The sequence below is a fragment of the Buteo buteo genome, chromosome 13 (assembly GCF_964188355.1).
Source record: "Buteo buteo chromosome 13, bButBut1.hap1.1, whole genome shotgun sequence".
NCBI classification, from domain to species: Eukaryota; Metazoa; Chordata; class Aves; order Accipitriformes; family Accipitridae; genus Buteo; species Buteo buteo.
In genome coordinates, this window is record NC_134183.1 from 17,913,475 (window position 1) to 17,934,846 (window position 21,372).

At 38.4% G+C, this 21,372-nt stretch overlaps 1 protein-coding gene across 2 annotated transcripts in view; it reads right to left on the reverse strand.

Moving 5' to 3' along the window:
* SEC14L1 (SEC14 like lipid binding 1) overlaps positions 1-21,372 on the reverse strand; it is a 43,490-nt gene that overhangs the window by 15,638 nt on the left and 6,480 nt on the right. For both annotated transcript variants that reach the window (XM_075044917.1, XM_075044918.1), the window contains 3 exons: positions 2,701-2,850; positions 2,479-2,610; positions 226-354 (listed from right to left, as the gene is read on the reverse strand). In XM_075044917.1, the coding sequence (XP_074901018.1) occupies positions 226-354; positions 2,479-2,610; positions 2,701-2,850 (411 nt within the window). The remainder of the gene's footprint in view (positions 1-225; positions 355-2,478; positions 2,611-2,700; positions 2,851-21,372) is intronic.

A 21,372-nucleotide genomic window follows, 5' to 3' on the forward strand; every position in this document is an offset into this window, starting at 1 on the left:
TAAAACCACTCATTTAGATACAGAAAGGGTTGGGCTGAAAACCCAGTAAGTGGCCAGACCTCTCTAAAGATTCCACTTGAAAATACAGACCTACACACACATGCTGCCCCAGGCTAAAGAGTAAACAGCCCAGCTTTTTGAGCAGAGCAGCCTGTTACTTAGCAGCAGCTACACTGTCTTTTGGTAACTTGGATCCAGGCACCTCCTTCATGACTGCAAGCTCACCTTTTTAATATTGCTGGTGTACTGCTTCATGGCAATCTTTTCCACTGTGCTTTCAAAACCAAAAAAAGATTTTATATCCAGACTTGCTGACTGTTCAAAACAGGTCCAGTCTTCATTGTCAGGATGAACCTATTAGTTAAAAGGAGGTCATGCAGCTTAGTTACCCATTTAGTATTTTTTTTCCACACAATATTTGAAATGACTGTTTCTGGTTTTACAGGTTTACATAGTCAAAAACATTCAAGTGGAATCTGCAGTCTTTTGCTTCATTTGCAAAACACAGTTTGAAAAAGGTAACACTAAAGAACAAAAAGCTGAGAAGCCCTCCTATAGTCCCATGGCTAGCACAGCACTTTCTTGTTAAGAAAAAAAAAAGGAGAGGGTGGAGAAATGCTAGTGCACCAGCCAAGAGCCAAAGGACTAGCACATTTATACAATTAACACTATCTCATTCTAGATATGGGCTGTGACTGTAGTGTATCTGTGGAACAGGGTAAAATACTCCACAGCAAACTTGCTGCTGCTGCAGGTTAGGCTGATAGACCAAGGCCAGCTAGCTTGAGGATTGCAGCAGGTACAGCATAAGCATTTCCAAGCACTGTAGTCTAGACATGTTTGCAACAGACATACTGCAATAAATCATTCCCTCATTGACCTATGAAGTATCTTAGTATTTTGTAGATTGAAAACTATTTTACTCTGTTCTCCTATGATAATGCTACAGAAAGAAGTGTAAACAACTCATTTGGTTGACAGCTGAATAAGCTATCTTAAAGCACTCCCAACTTTCTTCTTAGCTTTCATCTTAGTTTGCTGAGAGATGATCCTGAAACAGAGATGTTACTGCTTACGGTTGGACTCAGTCTCAAAGGTCTTTTCCAACCTAAATGATTCTATGATTGATGATGATCCTCTGAAGGAAAGCCACTTTCTAAACTGTCTTCAGCTAAAAAAAGACTTGTCTAAGAAATTTCCAGGCTGGGCTCTGAATTTCTAGCTATACAAACATCACAGAAAGCTGGATTTCTGTGCATGCAACTGTCCTGATGCCTTAAGGTTCCCCTCCCCCTCAAAACATGCTAAAATTGACTGGGAACAGTATAAACACTTTACAACAAGACAACAAACAGGAAAAAAACACATTTCCCTTCATTTGCTTCTTCTGCATTAGGGAATGGAGGTTAGAAGAATAGCTTGTACAGCTTAAATAAGTACAAATCATCATAACAACATTTAAGAATCTTCCTGTCCTTCCATAAATTCAATTATAAAATAACTTTAGTAAGAATGAACTTTTAAAAACAGTTTATTCTTGAATTAGAATTCTGGTTTTGTATTTACCTATTAATTTCTTGATTGAGTATAGCAAGGGCAAGGAGAAGTGTTCTGTTTTGTACGTATTTACCACATGCACTTTCCTGTATAGTGTTTCCCCTGTTTATATAGAGCTTTCACAGAAAAGTTGCAGGCGGAAAAGTATTTTTAAATGTGCACTGGAAATAATTGCAGAAATAATAATAATATAAAAATCAGATAATAATGCCAAGTGGGTTTGACATCCAGTGACCTTTTAACCATGGTTCTGTACACAACAGAAAATGTTATCACCTGCACATAAGAAGAATACTACAATACAAATAAATCTGTTTCATTTGCTAGCTTTGGTTTGACCTTTAACATCCATCTGAAGTTTTACTGCTATACGCGTGTGCTGTATAAGCGTGTGAGCATTAGCTAAGCCATTCAGAAAAAAAAAAAATGACCAGAGCATAACAGTAAGCATGTCACCGGAATCCTTTGTATCAGAAAACATCTGCACTGAAGAAGAACAATGGAAAGAATTAGGTTAAAACATAACTGACTCAATGAACATTTGTCTGAGCTGAGCAGAAGGCAAATAAGCTATGTTGAACTTTCCTTTAACAGTTCTGTCAGGGTATCATCAACCTCACCAAGTCCCACACTGCTATTACAGACCACAGATTTGCCTAAACAGAGCTGTCAAACACAGCAAATTATGTTGCGTTCTGCTCTCTGAGAAGATGCTCAAGCAAGAGGGTGCCAAACTTGTTTCAGTTCTTCAAGCAAGTGTGTTACATTTAACACTAACAACAATTATCACTCATGGCAATGTGTTGGTTATTTTTTCTTGCAAGGCAAAAGCCAAGAACAACCCAACTTCTGTTTATGAGTCCTGAAATCTAAACACTGTCTTCACTCCATCTGTAGCACCACCAAGAGCCTGTTACTCACTGTGTAACAGCAGTGTTCATTAATAATGACTCTATTAGAGAAAGTTTCATTGTAGGCTTCTATATGCAAAGTCCTTTCTCGTCTGTTCAAAGAATTCTTCTGGACAAAGTAGACATAATCCACTCCTGCAATCTGAGGAAGATGACATAGATTCCGTTAAGATATGATATTCGTGTGAAAGGATACATAAAAGTATAAAACAGGCACTTCAAACCTAATCACCTTTTTCAATAGCCGTGGTGCATCTATATCCAGCTTACAGCGCCGTTCAATCACATGGATAGCTTCATCCTCACTCTTGTATTCGTTTACAGTGTCACTGGCTACAAACATAGGGATCAGAGGACACGTAGGAAACCTCCTCTCATATGCCTATAAAGATGGAAAGAAAAGAAAACAAAGTATCATCACAATTAATTCCTGTGGGCATGCGTAGGGTTCCTTCATTGACATCACCAGCATTTCAAGGCTTAACACCCTTCATAGCTTTTGTATAAAGGTTGAGCCTTCCTGGAGTCCACATTATAGCTGAAAAAGTCACAGTGCATTCCAAAGAATCCATTTATTAATATGTTCCTAATATAGCCCTTTCCAGGTAAAACAATTTTTAAAACACATGAAATACCCCATTTCTCCCCTCCCTCCACAAAGGAAATTGTTCATTATGTACAATGACAATCCTCTTGTCAGCAATAACAGGAAAATAAGACCCTCTAGTTCTAAAATACCACAAGACAAAACAATTATGTGTTGGACTAAAAACCCCACATGCTAATTATCAGTGTTTCACCAAGCTGTCTAGAGGGTTTTCCATACAGCTCCCAAAGGTCTAATAAAAACATTCCAAAACCTATTTCTTAAGCTAATAGAGCTCTCAAGCTCCCTGTGCACAGAGTATTCATAATGATTTCACCGCACAGTTTATCAGCTTACAGTTTTGTCCAACAACATAAAATCTTTCAAATACAATAAGGCCACTTCATACTTCTGAAAATTTAAACTTTTTGCAATAATGTAGAGCTAGCAATAGCTTTGATTCTTGTTAAAGAATACAGTCATGGAATTAAGTTCATCTCTTCAATACTTGACACACTCAGAGAAGATGGTATTAAATCAGATGCACTCGGAAAGGATAGTTAGGAATCTGGGATCAGTAACACAGGCAAGAGGAAAATGGGAGTCATCCCCATTAGTAAACTTGTTCAATTTTGGTTTTAGAACCACTGTGACTGGAGAATACAACACAACTGTGGGGGCTTTTTTTCCCCTTTCTTTCATAGTCACCAGTGTACCTCCACTTATCTTTGACTTTAACTTATGGGGTAGCACTAAAGTAACTAATTCTTTAGCCTTCTTTCCACATTCTGAATTCTTTCATTTTGCTATTATCAGAACCTAGTTGGCTTTGGTGAAAAAGAAGGATTTGCAAGGTGTCCCAGTGCAGAAGAAAACTTCAGTAATATAAGTAAATCTGAGATCAGAACATGAAACAATTCTTTAAAAGAGCTAAAATATTCACTCTGTCCTTTTAGATGATTTTAACTGCTCTGAATATAGCTGGGTTGCAGCACAGGAACAGCACCAACAGTGAGAGGGTGTGGAAGAAAATAAGCAGCAGCTGCAGAAAGTATGCAATGGTGGCACTGTAAGAGAAAAAGTCTCTTAATTCTCCCTTTATAAGAATTAAAATACTTAGTTTGTTACCAGTGTTCAAACATAGTTGAACACAGTGTTACTGTGGTGACAGTGGTGCAATGCATTAAAACAGTGTCAGCTTTTTTCCATCATGCATATTTTTAAACCATTTTTGCAGCATCATTGTCCTGAGTTCATAAAGCCCCTCTGTAACATACTAGAAGTACAACCAGTGAGTGAGTGCATATGGTCCTTTTTTCGGACTTTTCATCTGGCATAGCTGGTTTTGTTTAAATTAAGAATAGAAATTTCTGGGTTCAGAGATGTGTGCACAATAGAAGTGACAGAGTATTAGTGTTGTAACACAACAGCAAGCAGTGGGAAAAAGCCTTTCACAGCTCCAAGAGAAAGAGAGGATGGGTCCTATTAATATGGTACACAAAGTTTCTTATTTCTTTTATGAGGTTCTTGTTGTTCTGGACAGAAGGCCGTACATTTCACAGTCATTCAAGAATATCTCAGCCCTCTCCCTGAATAAGTCTCAGCATTCTTTCTAAATTAATCCCTGTTTTAATTATGTTGTCTGTAGTTAAATGTCCTAAGTCAGAAGAAGAAGAATTGTAAAGTACTCCTGGTTTTCAGATTGCTTCATTTAATACTTCTATTTTGAGGACCATATGTTGCAACAATTATTTTATAGACAGGAGAGAAGGGGAACATTTTTCTCACTATTTTCCAAGTATTTTTACTTTTGGATCACAATGAATTTTCCCCATCTGAGTAGCCTCCTCTATGCCAAGTCTTTGCAAGTATCCTTCATTGCACATACTGATGCATTTCTCATCTTAGTCCTCAAAATACTTCCCATTTGCTCTGTGAACACTTGCAAATTACAACATTACCTGCTCCTAAGTGTTTACTGAACTGTGAGCAAAAAAAACAACCACCACACCACCCAAGACAAATTCCTTGTTCTGAATGGGAAGACTGAATTGAATGTGTTCAATCTGGAAGAGAACAAAATAATTATCTGCCAAAAGCTGGCAAGCTCAATGCTTACGACAACAAAGTACTTGAAGGTTTCAAAGAGATTAACAGCGACACAGGATTCTTTCTCCCTAAAGAACATGCACACAGAGTATGGAAAACTGTTCACAGTCAATTTTATTGGGCTCTTAAATTAGTCTGGTTTTATTTCTTTATGTACCATTGCCAATATGTTCTTGTAATGCATCGTTTCTCAGCACAGCCTTGTTCGAAGAAAAAGTGATTATACTAAACCGTAGCCACATCAAAATATTCAATCTGATTTAAGCATAGCTGTCTCTTCCACATGTGGCAAACAGTTCTTTTTGACACTGCAGAGTAGGCAGGAAAAAGCTGCTAAAGACTATAGGACACAAAGATCTCACTTCACCATGGACCAACAGCACAGGAAGAAAACCTGTAATTTGTAGTACAACACAATAAGAGACACGAGTCAAAGGAACACATGCATCACCAAGACTGGAGCTATTAAAAGAGCATGATAAGATTAAAGAAAGATCAAACGCTGCTGCTTCTTTTCTAATAATAGAATTGAATGGATTTTTCTGCATTATTGAGGTGTTTTGAACCAGAAATTTTGTCCCAAGTCCAGCTTTGCAGACAGGAAATAACTGAACGGCATTATCCAACATTCCTTTAATAGTCTGATAGAGCGGAGTGTATTATAAGATGCCACACGTTTGTCCTGTATGATAGGTCTCTTTACAAATAAAATGGTTAGATATTACATACCTTTCTCTCAGGATTTCAATTGTACTATACTGATACAATCACAAAAGACAATTAGTTCCTCAAAAGCAAAGCAGCTGCAATAATCCTAATCGACTCAATGCAAGAATGAAATGCTGTTGCTGTAGGACTAAATGCATCTAAGAAGGATGTTGCAATGATGTTACTTAATTTTACCCTTCTATCACATTTAAAAAATACAGTGTGTGGAGATTCTGAATGTAACACAAGTAAAAAGCGCAGACGTGCTCATCCTCAGAGCCTCTACAAGTGGTGCTGGGCTTGACATGAAAAGTCGCAACACCTCTTTGGCTAAGAGAGACATCTATGTACAGAGCTTTCAAAAAAATTATTTTAAGCCTGCAATTCTGTTGTTCCCTAATAATGTACTTTTACAATTTCCCACCAGCCTCTGGAACATTTGTGTACTGCAATACATTAGAAGCTGGCATTGTGCATCAAGAAAAACACAGTATGGTGAAGCAGCTTGAACTTCAAATTTAATGGGCTCATTATATAAACCCTTAACTTTCTTAATGCATGTTAACAGTAAGAACACTGACAAGCATAATTTCAACCAAAATAGCACTGTACTAAAGCTTCTTTTCCAGCTGCTTCCCTTAGCAACTCATGTTCAGAGTAGAGTCAAAATAACGGGATTTATTTTACTTTTATCTTTGCTAGTATTTCAGCTCTGTTTAAAGACATGAAAGCAATTCAAAAGTGAGACTATTTTAAACCCACTGCGGTAATTTTTCATACCCAAGGGAATTATATTTGCTGCCGCTGCACTTAGATTTTGGGATTCAAGTATCAGCAATAATGGGATCCTTTCAAAATACCACCTTTAGAACAGCATTTAGGTATGACCCCAGCCTAATTTTCACGAGGACCAAAGACTGTTCTGGCTTTTTGCTTCTCAAACCGTGCCTAGGGCTAATAAAGTACCTTGCTAATAGGCATGTGCTAAGTCCTCAGTGGGGAAAGTCAGTCATTTATGCAAATAAGTTAGCTTCTCTGCTCAGATTAATATATTCCCAGTCCCCTGCCTTAAAGGATAGGGATTGTTTGGTATTTCCATTAGATGACTCAAAACTAACTTCTCTACTTAAAAGAAGAAAAAAAGATCTGACAAAACTTGCAAGCAAACTTACACTGTGCTGTTATTCTTATAGTAGCTGAATCCTCCAAACAGAACTTCTAACATGGGGAAGTAAGTAGGAATTTTAATCACCATTCAGAAAATGAAGCATATTGAGTGCTTTCTTAATACCATGAAACAAGCTGTTAAGATGTTTTATTTCTTTTTGATGTTTTCTGTTCAAAATTGCTAGAACAGTAACCTTCTAAGAGTAGCACAACATTCTCCAAGGCTACCTCAAAAGAGCACATGAAGACATTCATCCTGGCAATCAAATCTAGTCCGCTGCGCTTTACGTGTGCCACACACAAACTTTAATTTCTGCCTGCAATACCTGACCACATTCGAGTACTAATCTGCAAGTGCATACCAACATTCATCATGCTCTCCTATCCACTTCGAGTATGTCGGATTTCTGAATTATTCGTAAACACACAGGAAACAAGAGGGGTCACTCAAGCAGGATGCTGCCCTAGCTTGACAGGCTGCATTCCAGCAGCTTCATCATTCCTGCGTATCACTACACCTTCTTCCTCCCCCTGCATTAGAGCACTGTAGATCAATAGGAAAAACATTGACTCGTGGGAGGTCAACCAAGAGGTTTCAAATTCTTGGCAATTGCATTTGGAAAGAAACAATTCTGGATTAACTCTCATAAATCAGCAAATACTTTCTCATCCCCCATAAACTGCTGTACATAGCTCTCTACCATTCCCTTTATAATACATACATACATTTAAAAATCATTATATTTCTATGAAGAAGTGTGTACCTCAGTGCCAGTGTCTCTCATGGATGTTAGTTCATGTGTCAGTTAGTAATGAGCTTGGGAGCATGTGTATGGAAGAAAGCAGATTATTAAAGCAGTTATACCTGAAAAAGCTCTACAAATAGTTTTTTGGTAAGGTAGCATTCCCAGGCACCAGGAAGGAGGAACATGAACTGGACTGCAGCTTGGGAAAGAAAACACATCTTTAACACACAGGTAGTCAACTATTTGGAAAGGAACATCTGTGAAGCCAGTTCTGGAAGGAGGAACAGTCCTCTAAAAGGAGACCTTCACTGCTACAAGCCAGACCCCTGCTGTCACGCAAGCACCACAGTTAAACTTTGCTATTTTGCAGTTCACTTCCCCCATCGGTATGGCTCTTCACAGCAGCCCTTGTTCAAAGTAGGCTTAAGTGGTTTTTTCTCCACTGTGTTTTCACTTCATTAAACGTTCTCATTTACAAAGAGAGAAGTTATTTTCTTATTGCTGGGAAACAAAGGCTGCTTGGCAGTGACTCAGTACTAAGAACTCACTCTCTCTGGAAAAGACCAAGAAGGCTTTAGTTACACAAGATTACAAATGAGTCTTATGGGGACTACAGACAACCCACCCAGTACGAGAGGCAGATTCAAACCTATGAATGAATGGCTGTATATCATCTGAAACACAAAAATCTTCTATACGCACATTTCTGGTCCTTGACAAATATAAGGTAGTTTAATGAGCCTTATTTTTGACTTGTCTGTAAATCTTGGCCCAGTCTATGCCATCAAGATATGACTAGTCAAATTTTCAAAGTACTGGGATGATGGCCCACTGCACAACTGGTATTTGTAAAAGTGGATATTAGATGCAAGAGACCTTCCTTACTACTTTTCTTAACACTGTAGAGAACACTGACTTATTTTAAAAGGGGGGAAAAAAATAAGAGACTTCAAGCCTTCCATTGCAATTTCTACTTTAAAAAAAAGTGTTTAAAAGGTTCAAATTAGAACTAGAACACAATACGCTCCTCCAAAGCTTTTCCAACAAGATTCACCAATGGTTAACCTGCTGGCAATCACAGCAAGATCAACAAACAAAATGTTTGCATAACAACTTATTGCTGAACTGGATTTAAGCAAGGAGAAAGTACATCGCGAAATACCTTGTGTGGAAGCCCTTTGTCTGAATTAAAAATGATAATCCTTCACCTGAATGAGAGCTGCTTCAAAGATTTTAAGAATCAAGACAAATTAAGCAGGCAACAAGCATCCATTAAAAAGGAAGGCCCCGTGTTCATCTTGTTTTGTTAAAAAAAGAAACTAAATCCCAATGCCCCACATTTGAATATACATTATTTTTGGAACAGGAAACACTGCTCCACTCTATGAAGAGCAGAATTTCACTGAAGACAGGAAAAATCCAGCCTTTACAAACTGAGCTGTACTTGAGAAGGGTGTGAATAGCAGAGAAGAACTGGCAGAACATTCAATCTGACAGCCATGCAGATGGCTCTGAGGGGACAGCTGCATCATGTGGTGGGATGTATTCCGGTGAATCTCTTAAAATGAGAACTGACTGACATTCACCTGGCAAATGGGAGTAGCCCCTTACCCTAAACTACAGGCAAAAAAACCCGTACAACTCTCCTTTCTCCCCATCACACTTTACTACACTGGCAACTGCATCCTGATCTTATTTTACTTTGTCTCTCTTCTATCCTCCCTCCATTACAGTCCAAAAGCATTTTACCCTGTTGTGGCACAAGTCACTCAGGAACAGGATATACTGTCTTCACCCTCTGTTCCCTGGTACAAGATGAAATTTGGCCTCTTAAGTATGATGACTATTAAGTATATCCAAGATAAAATAAATAACCTTTCTATAAGTTACACAGAAAAAAATCAATAGGCCAAGTCAATATCAGTAAGACAAGCATTCTGTTTCATTCTAGAGGCTAAAAAGTTCTTGTTTACTACACAGGTGTAAAAAGTGCCATTGACCTAGGACTTTCTGATTAAATGATCATTACTGTATTAAGAGTGTAAGCGTACAGCACTGGGAACAAGCAGGGCCTGCACTGTTCGCATACAGTGTACTAAAGCAAAGCATTCCGAAGTAATTGTCCCAAACGGCCCAACTGCTTCTACTTTGCAAGAATACATCCCAGCTTTAAAGTTTCAAAATTATGAAGTTAGTCTAAAATTTCCATAAAGGGGGCTGTTGAAGTCCTATATAATTATGCATCAAATCCTTTCACTACAATGGCTTTTTAGTTTTTGAAGTTCTATTTTTTGTGTTTTTTAAATATAGACCACACAAATACACATTATTATACAAATTGTAAGACAAGTACTGACAAGAATCTTCTCTGTACAGATTCTGTTCATGAACTCTAATTGAAAGCTAATTTCTCCAACAGTGAGAGAAGCAAACTTGAAAAATTATCTTGGGTGTTCTCCAATGCAGTGAACAGAGCTTTCAGGTAGAGTATCTGGGAAGAAAAATTGTCAGTGGTTCAAGACCCTATTGCAGCATGATATTCAGAGTCTTATAATGCCGTAGTTATGATATAGCACTGAAGTGGTGCTCAAATTTATAGCCCAGGTCTACACATCTTATAGTCAGAAGATCAAGGACCCAGCTGATTCAAGAGAGACTAACACGCTGAATCAGTCATGACCATATAGACATTATTGGATCCTGCACACGTTTCAAAGTATTCCCTGTGCTTCAAACACCCACAAGTGTTGAACAACCTATGCTCTAAGCAGCCCATAGGACCCTACAAACACTGAAGGTCACTACAGAAACTGTTTCATTATCACCACCAGGGCATCACTTGATCTTGTTGGAGTATGAAGTGCCAAAATGGCTTGCTGTTTACAGTATCCTTGTCTCTAAAAAAGCATTTGAAAGCCAGTCAAGCCAGTAAATTGAGCTTTCTCAGCTCGCCTCTCCATGTGTGGAATGGAAATGAAATTCCTCAGAAATTCTCTGTGAAACCAGGAGCTGAGGGAAATGAAACCAACTATAAGCAGAGGTGGACAAGAAAACATTTATTTCCCTGGCATTGATCGAAGTCATTAAATTCTTGCCACTGACAGCTCCTCTGTCACTCAGGAGTTCTGCAGAAAAGTTTTTATTAGGTGTACAAAAGGGCACAATCCCTACTCCTCCTTGTCTTCTTTTGATGCTCATACTTGTTTAAAAGGGTCCTCTTGATTTCATCGGGTTTCACTGAAAAGGATTTCAGACCCTACACTGCTATGAATGACCCACTTATACCTTGCAAACGTCCACAGAGAAAGAGGGAGGATGAGAAGAGAGATTTATTCCAGTACATTTAAATTCATCCCTCAGCTTAACTATATAAAGCCTTAGGTTTCAGTACTTTGTATGAAGAAGAGAGCAAGACTGTTCTGTCCATTTTTACATTTAGCTGTATTAGAAGCCCATAGTACTTTGAAGTTAAGTAAGCATCCAGTTATCTCACACATTTCAAATATACCCTACTCCTAGATGGTATGAACAGAGCTAATGAAAGCCTGTAATCTTGTGGATGCCACCACAGAATAAACAATACCTATTTGTTCTACTAAATAGGTTAACAGGCCTGCCACATGCAAAGCAGGCACAGCAGTTTGCTGCTCAAATCCCAGAAACACAGCAAGAAAGCTTCTGACCTTCACATCTATTCTGCAAATTCCTGAAACAGAAAGCATCTAAAAGCAGTGAGGCCATTGCCCACAACCATTACAAGAGAACCCAGTATACAGACTAAACTCAAATTCAATAGCTACTTCATAATGTTGTATGAAGAGCTTTGATTCAATAAATTAAAAATCTCTATGGAGTCAGGGAACAACACAGAAGCTGCTCTTGTGCTTTAGCTCAAATAAATTACTGTAGCTGAGAGCATAAAAATTTAGAGACAATTTTTTGTTTGCTTCTGTATCACCATCACTCCAAACAGCACTTACCACCAGTCACCCAAAACACATAGGGGATGTACACAGGGGAAGCAAAACAACCTTTCAGAATAGAGACTCTGTGGCTTTTAACATGCAACAAAGCTCTATTACGCATAACAGGAAGTATCAACGCTTATCTCCACGCAGCTCTATAGACACAGTCCAGGCTACTTCACACCCATTTAATCTCTTTGAAGTCTTCTGCAGTGTAAAAGGAACAGCTTCATGTTAAATTTCAGGCATAACAATAGTTTATACACACCGCCAATCACAAAAATCGTGAAATACCACTGAAATGGTATTATAAATGAAACTGTACTCTCAATAGCTTGCAGTTAGAGTACTGCTTATACAACACATCACACACCACCCAGGGTTTCAGACAACAGGACCTTTCAGGTGTTAACATTGCTACAAAGCACTTTCAAGTGAATGTAATAGCACTAACACACAAATACTGGCATTTCTGTTCATCCCTCTAGTTCAGGCAACATTTCCATGGTTACAGTGTTGATCACTATTGGCTTTAAACACATTCCAAACACAGACCAAATGCATAGCTTAGCATTTTAAACAGCCCTAATAGCTACCCTGCAGGCTACTTCTTGTAAACTAGCTTTGAGCCCCCGTGAGGTGTAATGGACTCACAAATATGCTATAGTGCCACCTGAAAACTTACCAAGCATACTGTTCATTATACCACCCAGGTCGTTTGTAAAAGCAGTCCCTGAAACTGGATCTTCAAGCAATCTTGTCACAGCATCTGCACCACATTCTAAAACTTCAGCACCCATCTTAGAAGTAGGTTTGTATTGCTTGTGCTTAAACTTCTTTCCTTTGAGGCCACCATGCAGGGATAGTATCAAGAGTCCTTACTGAAGTCAAAATATCCTTACTGCACAAAACATCACCCCAAACCATGTGCACTTTGAGATATTATCTTAGCTGTCAATCACAGGATACTTTTTACAACAAGTACGCCTCTAGGTAGCTGTTGCAGAGAATGTTTTGTAGAAATTCATGCTAAGTATGCATTGACTAGATAAGATTATGCATATTAGTATCACCTTCATGAACAGGATTTAGAACTAATTATCTTCTACTGCTATTAAAAGTTATAGAAGACATCAAACCCAACCTCAAGAAGAACGTAACAATTTCAGAAAAAATCCCTTTTCCTTGTAGTAATTTAAAAAGTTTACAAACATTTCAGAGTTTTAGTTTACATTCTCTGTGAAGTGTATGTGAACCAAAGAAGTGCTCATTTTTCTACCAGCATACAAATCAGAAATCAAAAGGATTTCAATCAAAGGCAGCTTATTGAAAGGATGCTCCATTCAGATCACACCTACAACTAAGTATCAGTAAAACTCTAAGCTTATCCAAGGAAATACTTGATAATATACATTCATAAAGCATTTTTGACAAATTTGAGTTATACTAAAAAAAGCATAGCATATTTGCTTAAGACTGCCCAAAACCAAAAGCAAGGTAGGGGATAGAAGAAAAGGCAAAAAGCAGGAGCAAGGAGTTACTGGGGGACAGGAACGTCTGAAGCAAACTTCCTCTGTATTGGAACATAAACGTGTAGGCTACAGAGCTAGTGAATCTCAGCTTCAGCATCCAGTGTTTTCAAGCATAAATAAAGTTAACTTTAATATTTTAAAATGTCATTAAAATAATTTAGACCTTACAAATAAAGCAGGAGATTCAAAACAGGCTATGAAGCAATCTTCCAGATAAGTGGAATTTTACTGGTAAGTCACTGTTGAGTTATGCAACTGTGGTAACCAACTTACCAGACCGAGCAAAGAGCCTCTGCTTTCCTGCACCAGAATAAACAGCCAGAAACAGAAATGTCTGTTCTCATGAGGGATGTGACCAGTCAAGCCACCCACATAGGGTCTTTCTATACAGATCACTACTTTATCGCCATCAGGGTACCCTTCCTGCATGGATACTATTCAATAGCTGGGCATTTTCTTTTCAGAAAAGTACTCACATAGAGAAGCTTTACTAGCAAAATTGTAGTGGTCTGATTGTTGCATACAGCTGCATGTAATGAAACTGGAAGGGGACTGCCTCTTAACCACCTAAGAACCATTTTACTACATGCAGAGACACAATCTTCTTCTAGATAAACTCTCCAATGATTTAATGCAACTTTATTCAAACTTTTGGTGGTAAAAGGTATACTGATTCAGCAGGCAAAACAGTTTGGGGATAAAGAATCTGACCTGAAGACAAGGGCTAACATTCCCTCTTTTATCTGTAAAATATGATCTTTAATAACCACAGGCATGCCTCAATGGTACTTTAATTGGAACAGTGGTTTCTTTAAAACGATACAAGTCATTTGTGGTTTGCTTAAATAAATTGGCACAACTGGAACTGTGTAATACTTGATTCTTGTATGGGAAGAACAAGAATAATCCATTTGAATTGTCCATCTTCAGAGAACAATTGAATGACGAGGCTGGGATTTGAGGAAAAAGTGGATAGCCAGTTTAAGAGTTATACCTGCTTGCCTCCCAGACACTCGCAAGAGGATCATTTTCTTCCTCCCTTTGCCATGGTTTAAGTCCAGAGAGCCAGGAAGAGCCCAAGGCATAGTGCCACTCCACTAAAGAGTAAGCAACACTAACTTCAACTGCAGTCTCTGCACAATCTTGAGACATGAATCTCTAAAATGAGAAGCTAGATTAGAGAAGTTGGGCAAGTACCACTCCTTCCTCCAGAAAAAAAAAAGATTAAGGACAGGAAACCCAACCATGCTGAATGTAAATAAAATAATTTTAATCTTTCTTTCCTTTGGAGTCAGCTGGGAAAGCCTGATCACTCAGGTTAGGCTGGCTTGTGCCTGGGAGACCAATATCAAATTGCTGGTTAGAAAAAAAGCAACTGACATTGCTCTGGTCTAGGTTGAAGGCGGAATATCAAGGACAAACTTCATAGCCATCCTGCTGGAAGTTGCTCTGCAGTATACACAGACCTTAGCTGAATTAGTGGGGGCAGCAGCAATATCAGATTGACTTGCAATTTTACTTCAACTTGTTTATATTAAACACATGTGCAAAACTATTCTACAAAGAAAACGAGTGTTTGCTCTGCCTGCGTTCCAAGCAAGACAGATGGAAAACAGTTCCAGCCCAGAAGCCACATAGCTCCGAGCACAACACTTTTGTTTGACAGAATGTGCCCTGCAATTAGAGTCAACTTCAGTAGTTTCTAGGATAGGAAACTTGGCTGCTGACCCCAATCGCACAGGACATGACTGCTTTGCCTCAAGGTTAAAGTAGTACAGAGAAGAGGCTGACCTCCAAAAGAGCATCACAGTAAAGGCTGGCAACAGGCCAGTGAAAGCTTAAATGCTTGGAGACCCACATGTGATCACTGGGAATACGAGCTATTCTCAAGCACTTCCTATTTCTCTGCAACAATGGCAATACATAAACCTTTACACAACACAGGAACATATCTTTCTTTGAAATTTTTAAGATACACATATCAAAATGACTGTAAACCATTAAGCTTGTTTTACCATTGCTTGTAAATAACCATTACTTGTCTTAGAGCAGCTGAACAATGACAACTATGTTCTGCATTGCTAAATGGCATCTCAAAAATGCACAGGATACTATCGCACTGAAAGCACAATTTGGTACTTAGCTTCCCCATTCTGTTCCAGTTAACAAAATTGTGTCTGGTTCCTCTGCAGTCAGTTTTTACTTTAAAATTCAGCTGCAATCCTACCGTGTCCACTGAGGATCTATTTTTGGAACAGTCAAATATTCCTTACTATTCTATTGTTCCATGTTCAATTCCCACTTTCATGAGTCCTACAACTGGTATTCGTCACTTTGTTGGTCTTAGAATCACAGACACTTTCAATAAGCAGGTCTGTTAAAACATGTTTAACATCTGGAATATGTTAGGGTATTTTAAATAAAATTATTGCTGTGTAGACAAAATCTAATTTATGAGTGGGGGAGGAAAGCATGACTACAGCATAGGCTCAGAATTCCTCATTAAACCATTATCTGAAAGGTTAAAGACTTGTACTACCACAAAGAACAAAGTCTCCTGATCTCCAACCAGATCAACCACCCCCCCATGAAGGTTCACTGAAACAGGTTTGACTTCATTGTCTCAGACTGCACCCACCAGGTTTTCATTTGGCCCAGAGGCAACTGGCCTCTAAGCACTCCAAGAGTGATTTCACTCTACCAAGAGTATAATCAGTACAGTGAAGAAAGCTTTGCCAAAAGCACATAATTCAAGGTAAGTAGCATGGCTCAACCGTATAAGTCTTAGCTTGGCTTTTGGACCAGCAAAATATCAGCTTCCAGGTAGAAAGCAGCTGTACTCCACTAAGCAAACCAATTAAAATTTATTACGTACATCAATTAAATCTTGACCATTCACTAATGTCAATGGAATGTCATAAAAATGCAGCATGATAGGGTCTGGGGCCTGCAGACAATTTACCTCTTAAGCTAGGAAGTTAAATGTAAGATATAAAGAAAAAAAGTCTCAGCCTTACATGCATGTCTCATGTATCAGGAGATCCTCAAAAAGGTTAGAAATTCATGGTGGAAGATCAACAGTACAGAACAACAGTGGTTCCTCATATAGAATCATCAACTATTAAACAGACTAAGACTCATCACCATGGAAAAGAATAATTTAAAAACTGAGGGAGGTATCTTACAGATCTAACAGGGCAAGCAGCACAAAGAAAGTGAGTAGGGGTTTACTGCCTCTTCCAACACAAGGAGCAGGTGGTGTGAAGCTGAGCAAGCAGGAGTCAGGCTCTAGATAAAGGATATATCTCTTGACAGAGTGTGTCATGAAGCACAATCTCCTGCTGGAGGGTGTCACAACAGAGAGTTACTTGGCTCCAGAAAGGAATTGGACAGGCACAAGAAAAAAGCACATGCAGTGCTATTACAGACAACGGGCACATTCTGGACCAGAAGGGCTGTCAAGACACATTGCTGTAGGATGAAAGAGTATCCTGAGAGTGTGTTACCATATGTTTATCTCATTCTTATCGTCTTCCCTAGAGGCAGATACTGCCCTCAGCCACTGCCAGGTACATAGCACACTAGCTAGATAGGCCTTATCATGCTATTCAGTACTACGGTTCTCATTAAGAGATAGAATACAATCCTTTTCCCCACATCCAAATACATCATTAAGATATCAATAACCAATGATATATTAATACCACTGCTAGACGCGTCATTGGCATGTTAAGGTGGTACAGCTTCTGCACCCCTGAATCTGCTCCCCAATAAAATACAGAAAGATACCACCTAGCTTCAAAAGATAAATCAATTAAAAAAACCAGTCAAGATTCCTTTGATTCTCTTCTAAAAAGCAATTAAAATCACAGACTATAGACAAATCAGTTCTGTGTTCTTTACCCTCCTTTGCAGCAAAGGCAGACAAACAAAAGCAAGAATCAGTTTAGTCAACACAGAACAAACAAGTTAAAGAGAAATTGCTTTAAATTCTGTTCATTACAACATCAGTGGCTGCACCATGCAGACCATGAAACACTTCAATAGAAATATGTAATTTCATAGAGCCATGAATTCAGCAATGAAGAATTTATCCACAGGTCAATGAATTGCACAGCAAAGAGAGAGGTTTGCAAATTAAGTAGTATAATTTACAGACTGAATGAAATAGCCAGAAAAATGTCCTTTGGAAAGGATTCTGCTGACTGATGTTCCTGAACTGGACTTAATGTCTATGGCATTCACATTTTACACTAAATGAAGAGACACAATGCACTTGAGAAAGGAAGTGCTCTCATCAAGAAACTAACTGTTCCCCTTCTGTTGTGGCATAAACAAATATAAATGACACATTGCCAACCTGACCATTACCAGAGAAATATTCATTTTCACAAAATGAGATCTATTATTACCAAAGCAATATGATATAATATTATAGCAGCAGTAGGCAAGGCAGAAAGTTATCAGTCACAGAAAGGATGAATTGTTAAGAGGTTTGCAACGTGGTTTTCAACAGATTGATCTGCATATATTCCAAAAAGCATCTATACTCAAGTTTTGAGAATATAAATAATGTCAGAATGAAAACAGTTGTAATTATCCAACAAGTAATTCAAAACATACATAACCCCACAGATTTAGATATTTAACTTCATAAATCTGACCATGACAAAGTCTTGAAATGCTAATTTAAGAGAACCCAAATGTATATAATTAAGAATTAAAACAGTTTAAATAAAAATTCATTTTTAATGTAAATGGGTAGCTTCTCTTTGCTCCCTCCCACAACCCCTCTGCTGTCACCAGAGTTAAAGCTGTTAGGTTCCAAGAGCCCTGTGATATTTTTATATTCAAATTTACTGAAATATAGTCCCCAAACCTTATCACCATAAAGTAAAACTGGAACAGGAATCCCAGACAGAAAGTGTTCAAATCTGAAGTTTAATACATGAATACAAAGCAAGAAAGCCAACCAGTCAGCTCACATGCTACCCCATTAGATAATACTAAATACCTTTTTTTTTAATTTTCATTTTTCTGAGGTAAGGACAGATCCCCTTTATGCCAAAGTAACTCATAGAATCCACAACTGCAAGCCATTAAGCACAATTTGCAAATACTTTGCACTGCTACATAATACCAGGCCTGAAGACCAAGTTTCTAATGGTGCCTTCATTTACTGTTACAGCAACAGGCTTTGGCATTTTTCAAACTGCAGATCCCTAATTATTCCCCCATGGAATCAAGGGCTCCTGCAGCACAACATGTACTGACAAAAGCCCTGCTGACTTGCTCCTTCTTTCTTGTGGCTAGCTGCCATCAGCTCACTAACAGTGCAGGAGGGGATGAGCACCTGCTCCCACAGAGGTGCACATCAGCCTTAAATGAGCCTGGTGAGGAGATCAGACTGACAAAGTATTTATTCTCCTTTTTTTCCAAGACAGCTTTTCACCAGACTATCTTCCTAAACAGGCTTGCTGATGAACATGCCTTTGCAGGAAAGCAACAAGAGTGAGCTGGTACACCAACTTTGCTATAATAGGAAACCACATACTTGGTTATGTTTCTCTGACTTTTAGAAGAGCCCATGAACCACAACCTGCAAAACTCTGTGGACTGGGCTAAAATCAGCATTACTCAAGCCAAAGCAACGCAGAGAAAAGCCAAGACCTTGAGACCTGATCTCAAATTTTGATGGCTCATTGCTTGCTTGTACTCTTTTGGCAACGCTGCCCCATGCTGCAGTGGAACCCAGACAATGCCAGCCAGTCCTTCCATCACAGGCTTTCCAGCAATGTTGCCACCATTATCTTCCACCAGCATGAGTTCTTGGCATGACTCTCACATCAAACATCACTGATTACAAGTGAAACAAGCTGCATGTGAATTGACTATGAGAAAGCTGAATTACTAACTTACCTGTAATAGGCCCTACTTAACATTTTACCTGAGCTGCTAACCTGACCTGTCTTAACTGTACCACAAAAACGAGATAAAAAGAGTTAATAATTCAACTTAACAGCCTAGTGCTTCATTTAGAATATATACACAGTAATTTTAAACTACATGAAAAATTGGAAGACAAATTCACTTGGGAGAAAAGAAAATAGACTATTTAAGACTAACCTGTAATTAATTTTAACTTGAGCTAATTAACAGATTTCCTTGCAAATTCTCAGAAGATTTATTCTTTATTCAGAATGCAACAGTTTTAAGATTGCATCACCGCCCTCCTTCCAGAAACATACTGAATGCAAACTAAGTGCAAAGCAAAACCAATCTTGGTTACAAAAATCACAATGAATACCCCTCAATTCTGCATTCCAAAATCTGGACTCTGAATGTGCTTTATGGGAAGTCCTCAGGGGTTGCCTGCAATCCCTCAAGGCTCTCTTCTACTCCCTCTTTCACAGTGTGCTTGTTTCCTAAAAGTATAGCAGCTCAAATATTCTGCTGTAAGACAGCAGTAAGAGTTCCACAGGAACAGGAAGCACAGATTGCTCAAGCTGGAGGTACACGTAACTGCCTATACCATACGGAAACACCTCATTCTACATCTGCAGCTGACGTCTCTGATCTCTAAGCAACCCCTACCTTCTCATTGGACATGTTTTTAAAATTAACAAAAAAAAAAAATACAGCATGTCTCTTTCCCACAGGGTTCTGAATGCTTCTTAATGGCTAACCACATGTTAAATTACGGGCATGAAGTTATACCTTTTCCAGATCTTAACTACAGTATCATGGGTGTCTAGGACTCCACAGAATGTGTTAACCACTTCCTTTCTGCTAGATTCCTACGTGTTTTAAGATTTTTAACTCAAAGGTAACATCACTTGGCTGATCAAGAGATCCTAGAGCAGCACCTCACACTGGTCTCAGAGCTAAAACACCTGCAAAGGGCGAAAAGCTGGGAGTGCTTTCAGAACAAAGTAACAAGAACTGGTTTAATACGTATTTTTCTTCTTTTGACACCTTTCAGAGTTTGACAGTAGCGGTTGTTTGGCTTTTAAAGTGTAAAAGACTTGTTAAAAAAACTGACTAAAAGCATTTGGTGAACAAGAGAACTGCAGCTGTCAGCTACAGTCAGGTCATGTGTTTGCCCACGAAAAACAGGAAACAGCTAGCCATGGAAATATCTAAGCAGGCCATGAAAAAACATGTAAATTGCACAGTAAGCAGGCTGCTAAGTCAATATTTTTCCCTAGTGCTCAACTTAACTCTTATATTTGTTAACCATGGCTCATTCCAAACAAGTGACCAAAAATTCATTTGTTCTTACAATGTGTGCTACCATGAGACTATCAACAATGACATAAACAGCAGTTAAAACTGAAGACACTTAATATAGAAAAAGAAAACCCATACTGTTCCACCACAGTTTTACCAATGCATTTCCAACAGTAAATAAGCCTGAATTTTCAACAAAGACAGGAAGCAAAGTAGATGAGATTCTGGGAGTCATACAACAGAAGGGAAAACTGCTGAGCAGTTTCAGGAACGGACACTCAGTTTGCTCCCTTCCCTAGGCTTTAAGCATCCAAGACAAATCCTCAAGAAGGTGCATCAGGGGCATCAGGGGAATAAATTACTTCTCTACACATTTAAAGCCTACTTTGTGCTTTCAGAAGCACCTGGAGAATGGCTTCCTTTTTCTCATCGGCCTCTCTTCACACAATGTGTGGAATGCATTTTTTCCAAGAAAAAGAAAATGAGACTAGAAGGAATAAAAACTTTAGGGATTTATGAGCAGGTGTGGCACCGAACTTGATACATTTATTTAGTTTAAATTGCATTTTAAAGTAATAATCTTTAAAATTAAAAGATGATGTACTGCCTGATCAGAAAACTCATTACAATCTAGATCAAGGGATTATACTTTGATTTGTCAATGTGAAAAAATGGATAAATTTTTTCTAATCTACTCTATCATTGAAGCGTATTTATGCCATCTACAATCTTACTACTTCCCTGTAATTTAGGAATACTTTAATTCATGGAGATTTATCTTAAACATTATTTTTTTCAGATCTGTAAAATCAAAGAAAGCCAGTCAGCCTGTTGTGCAAAAGCAGTAAATTTGAGCCATTA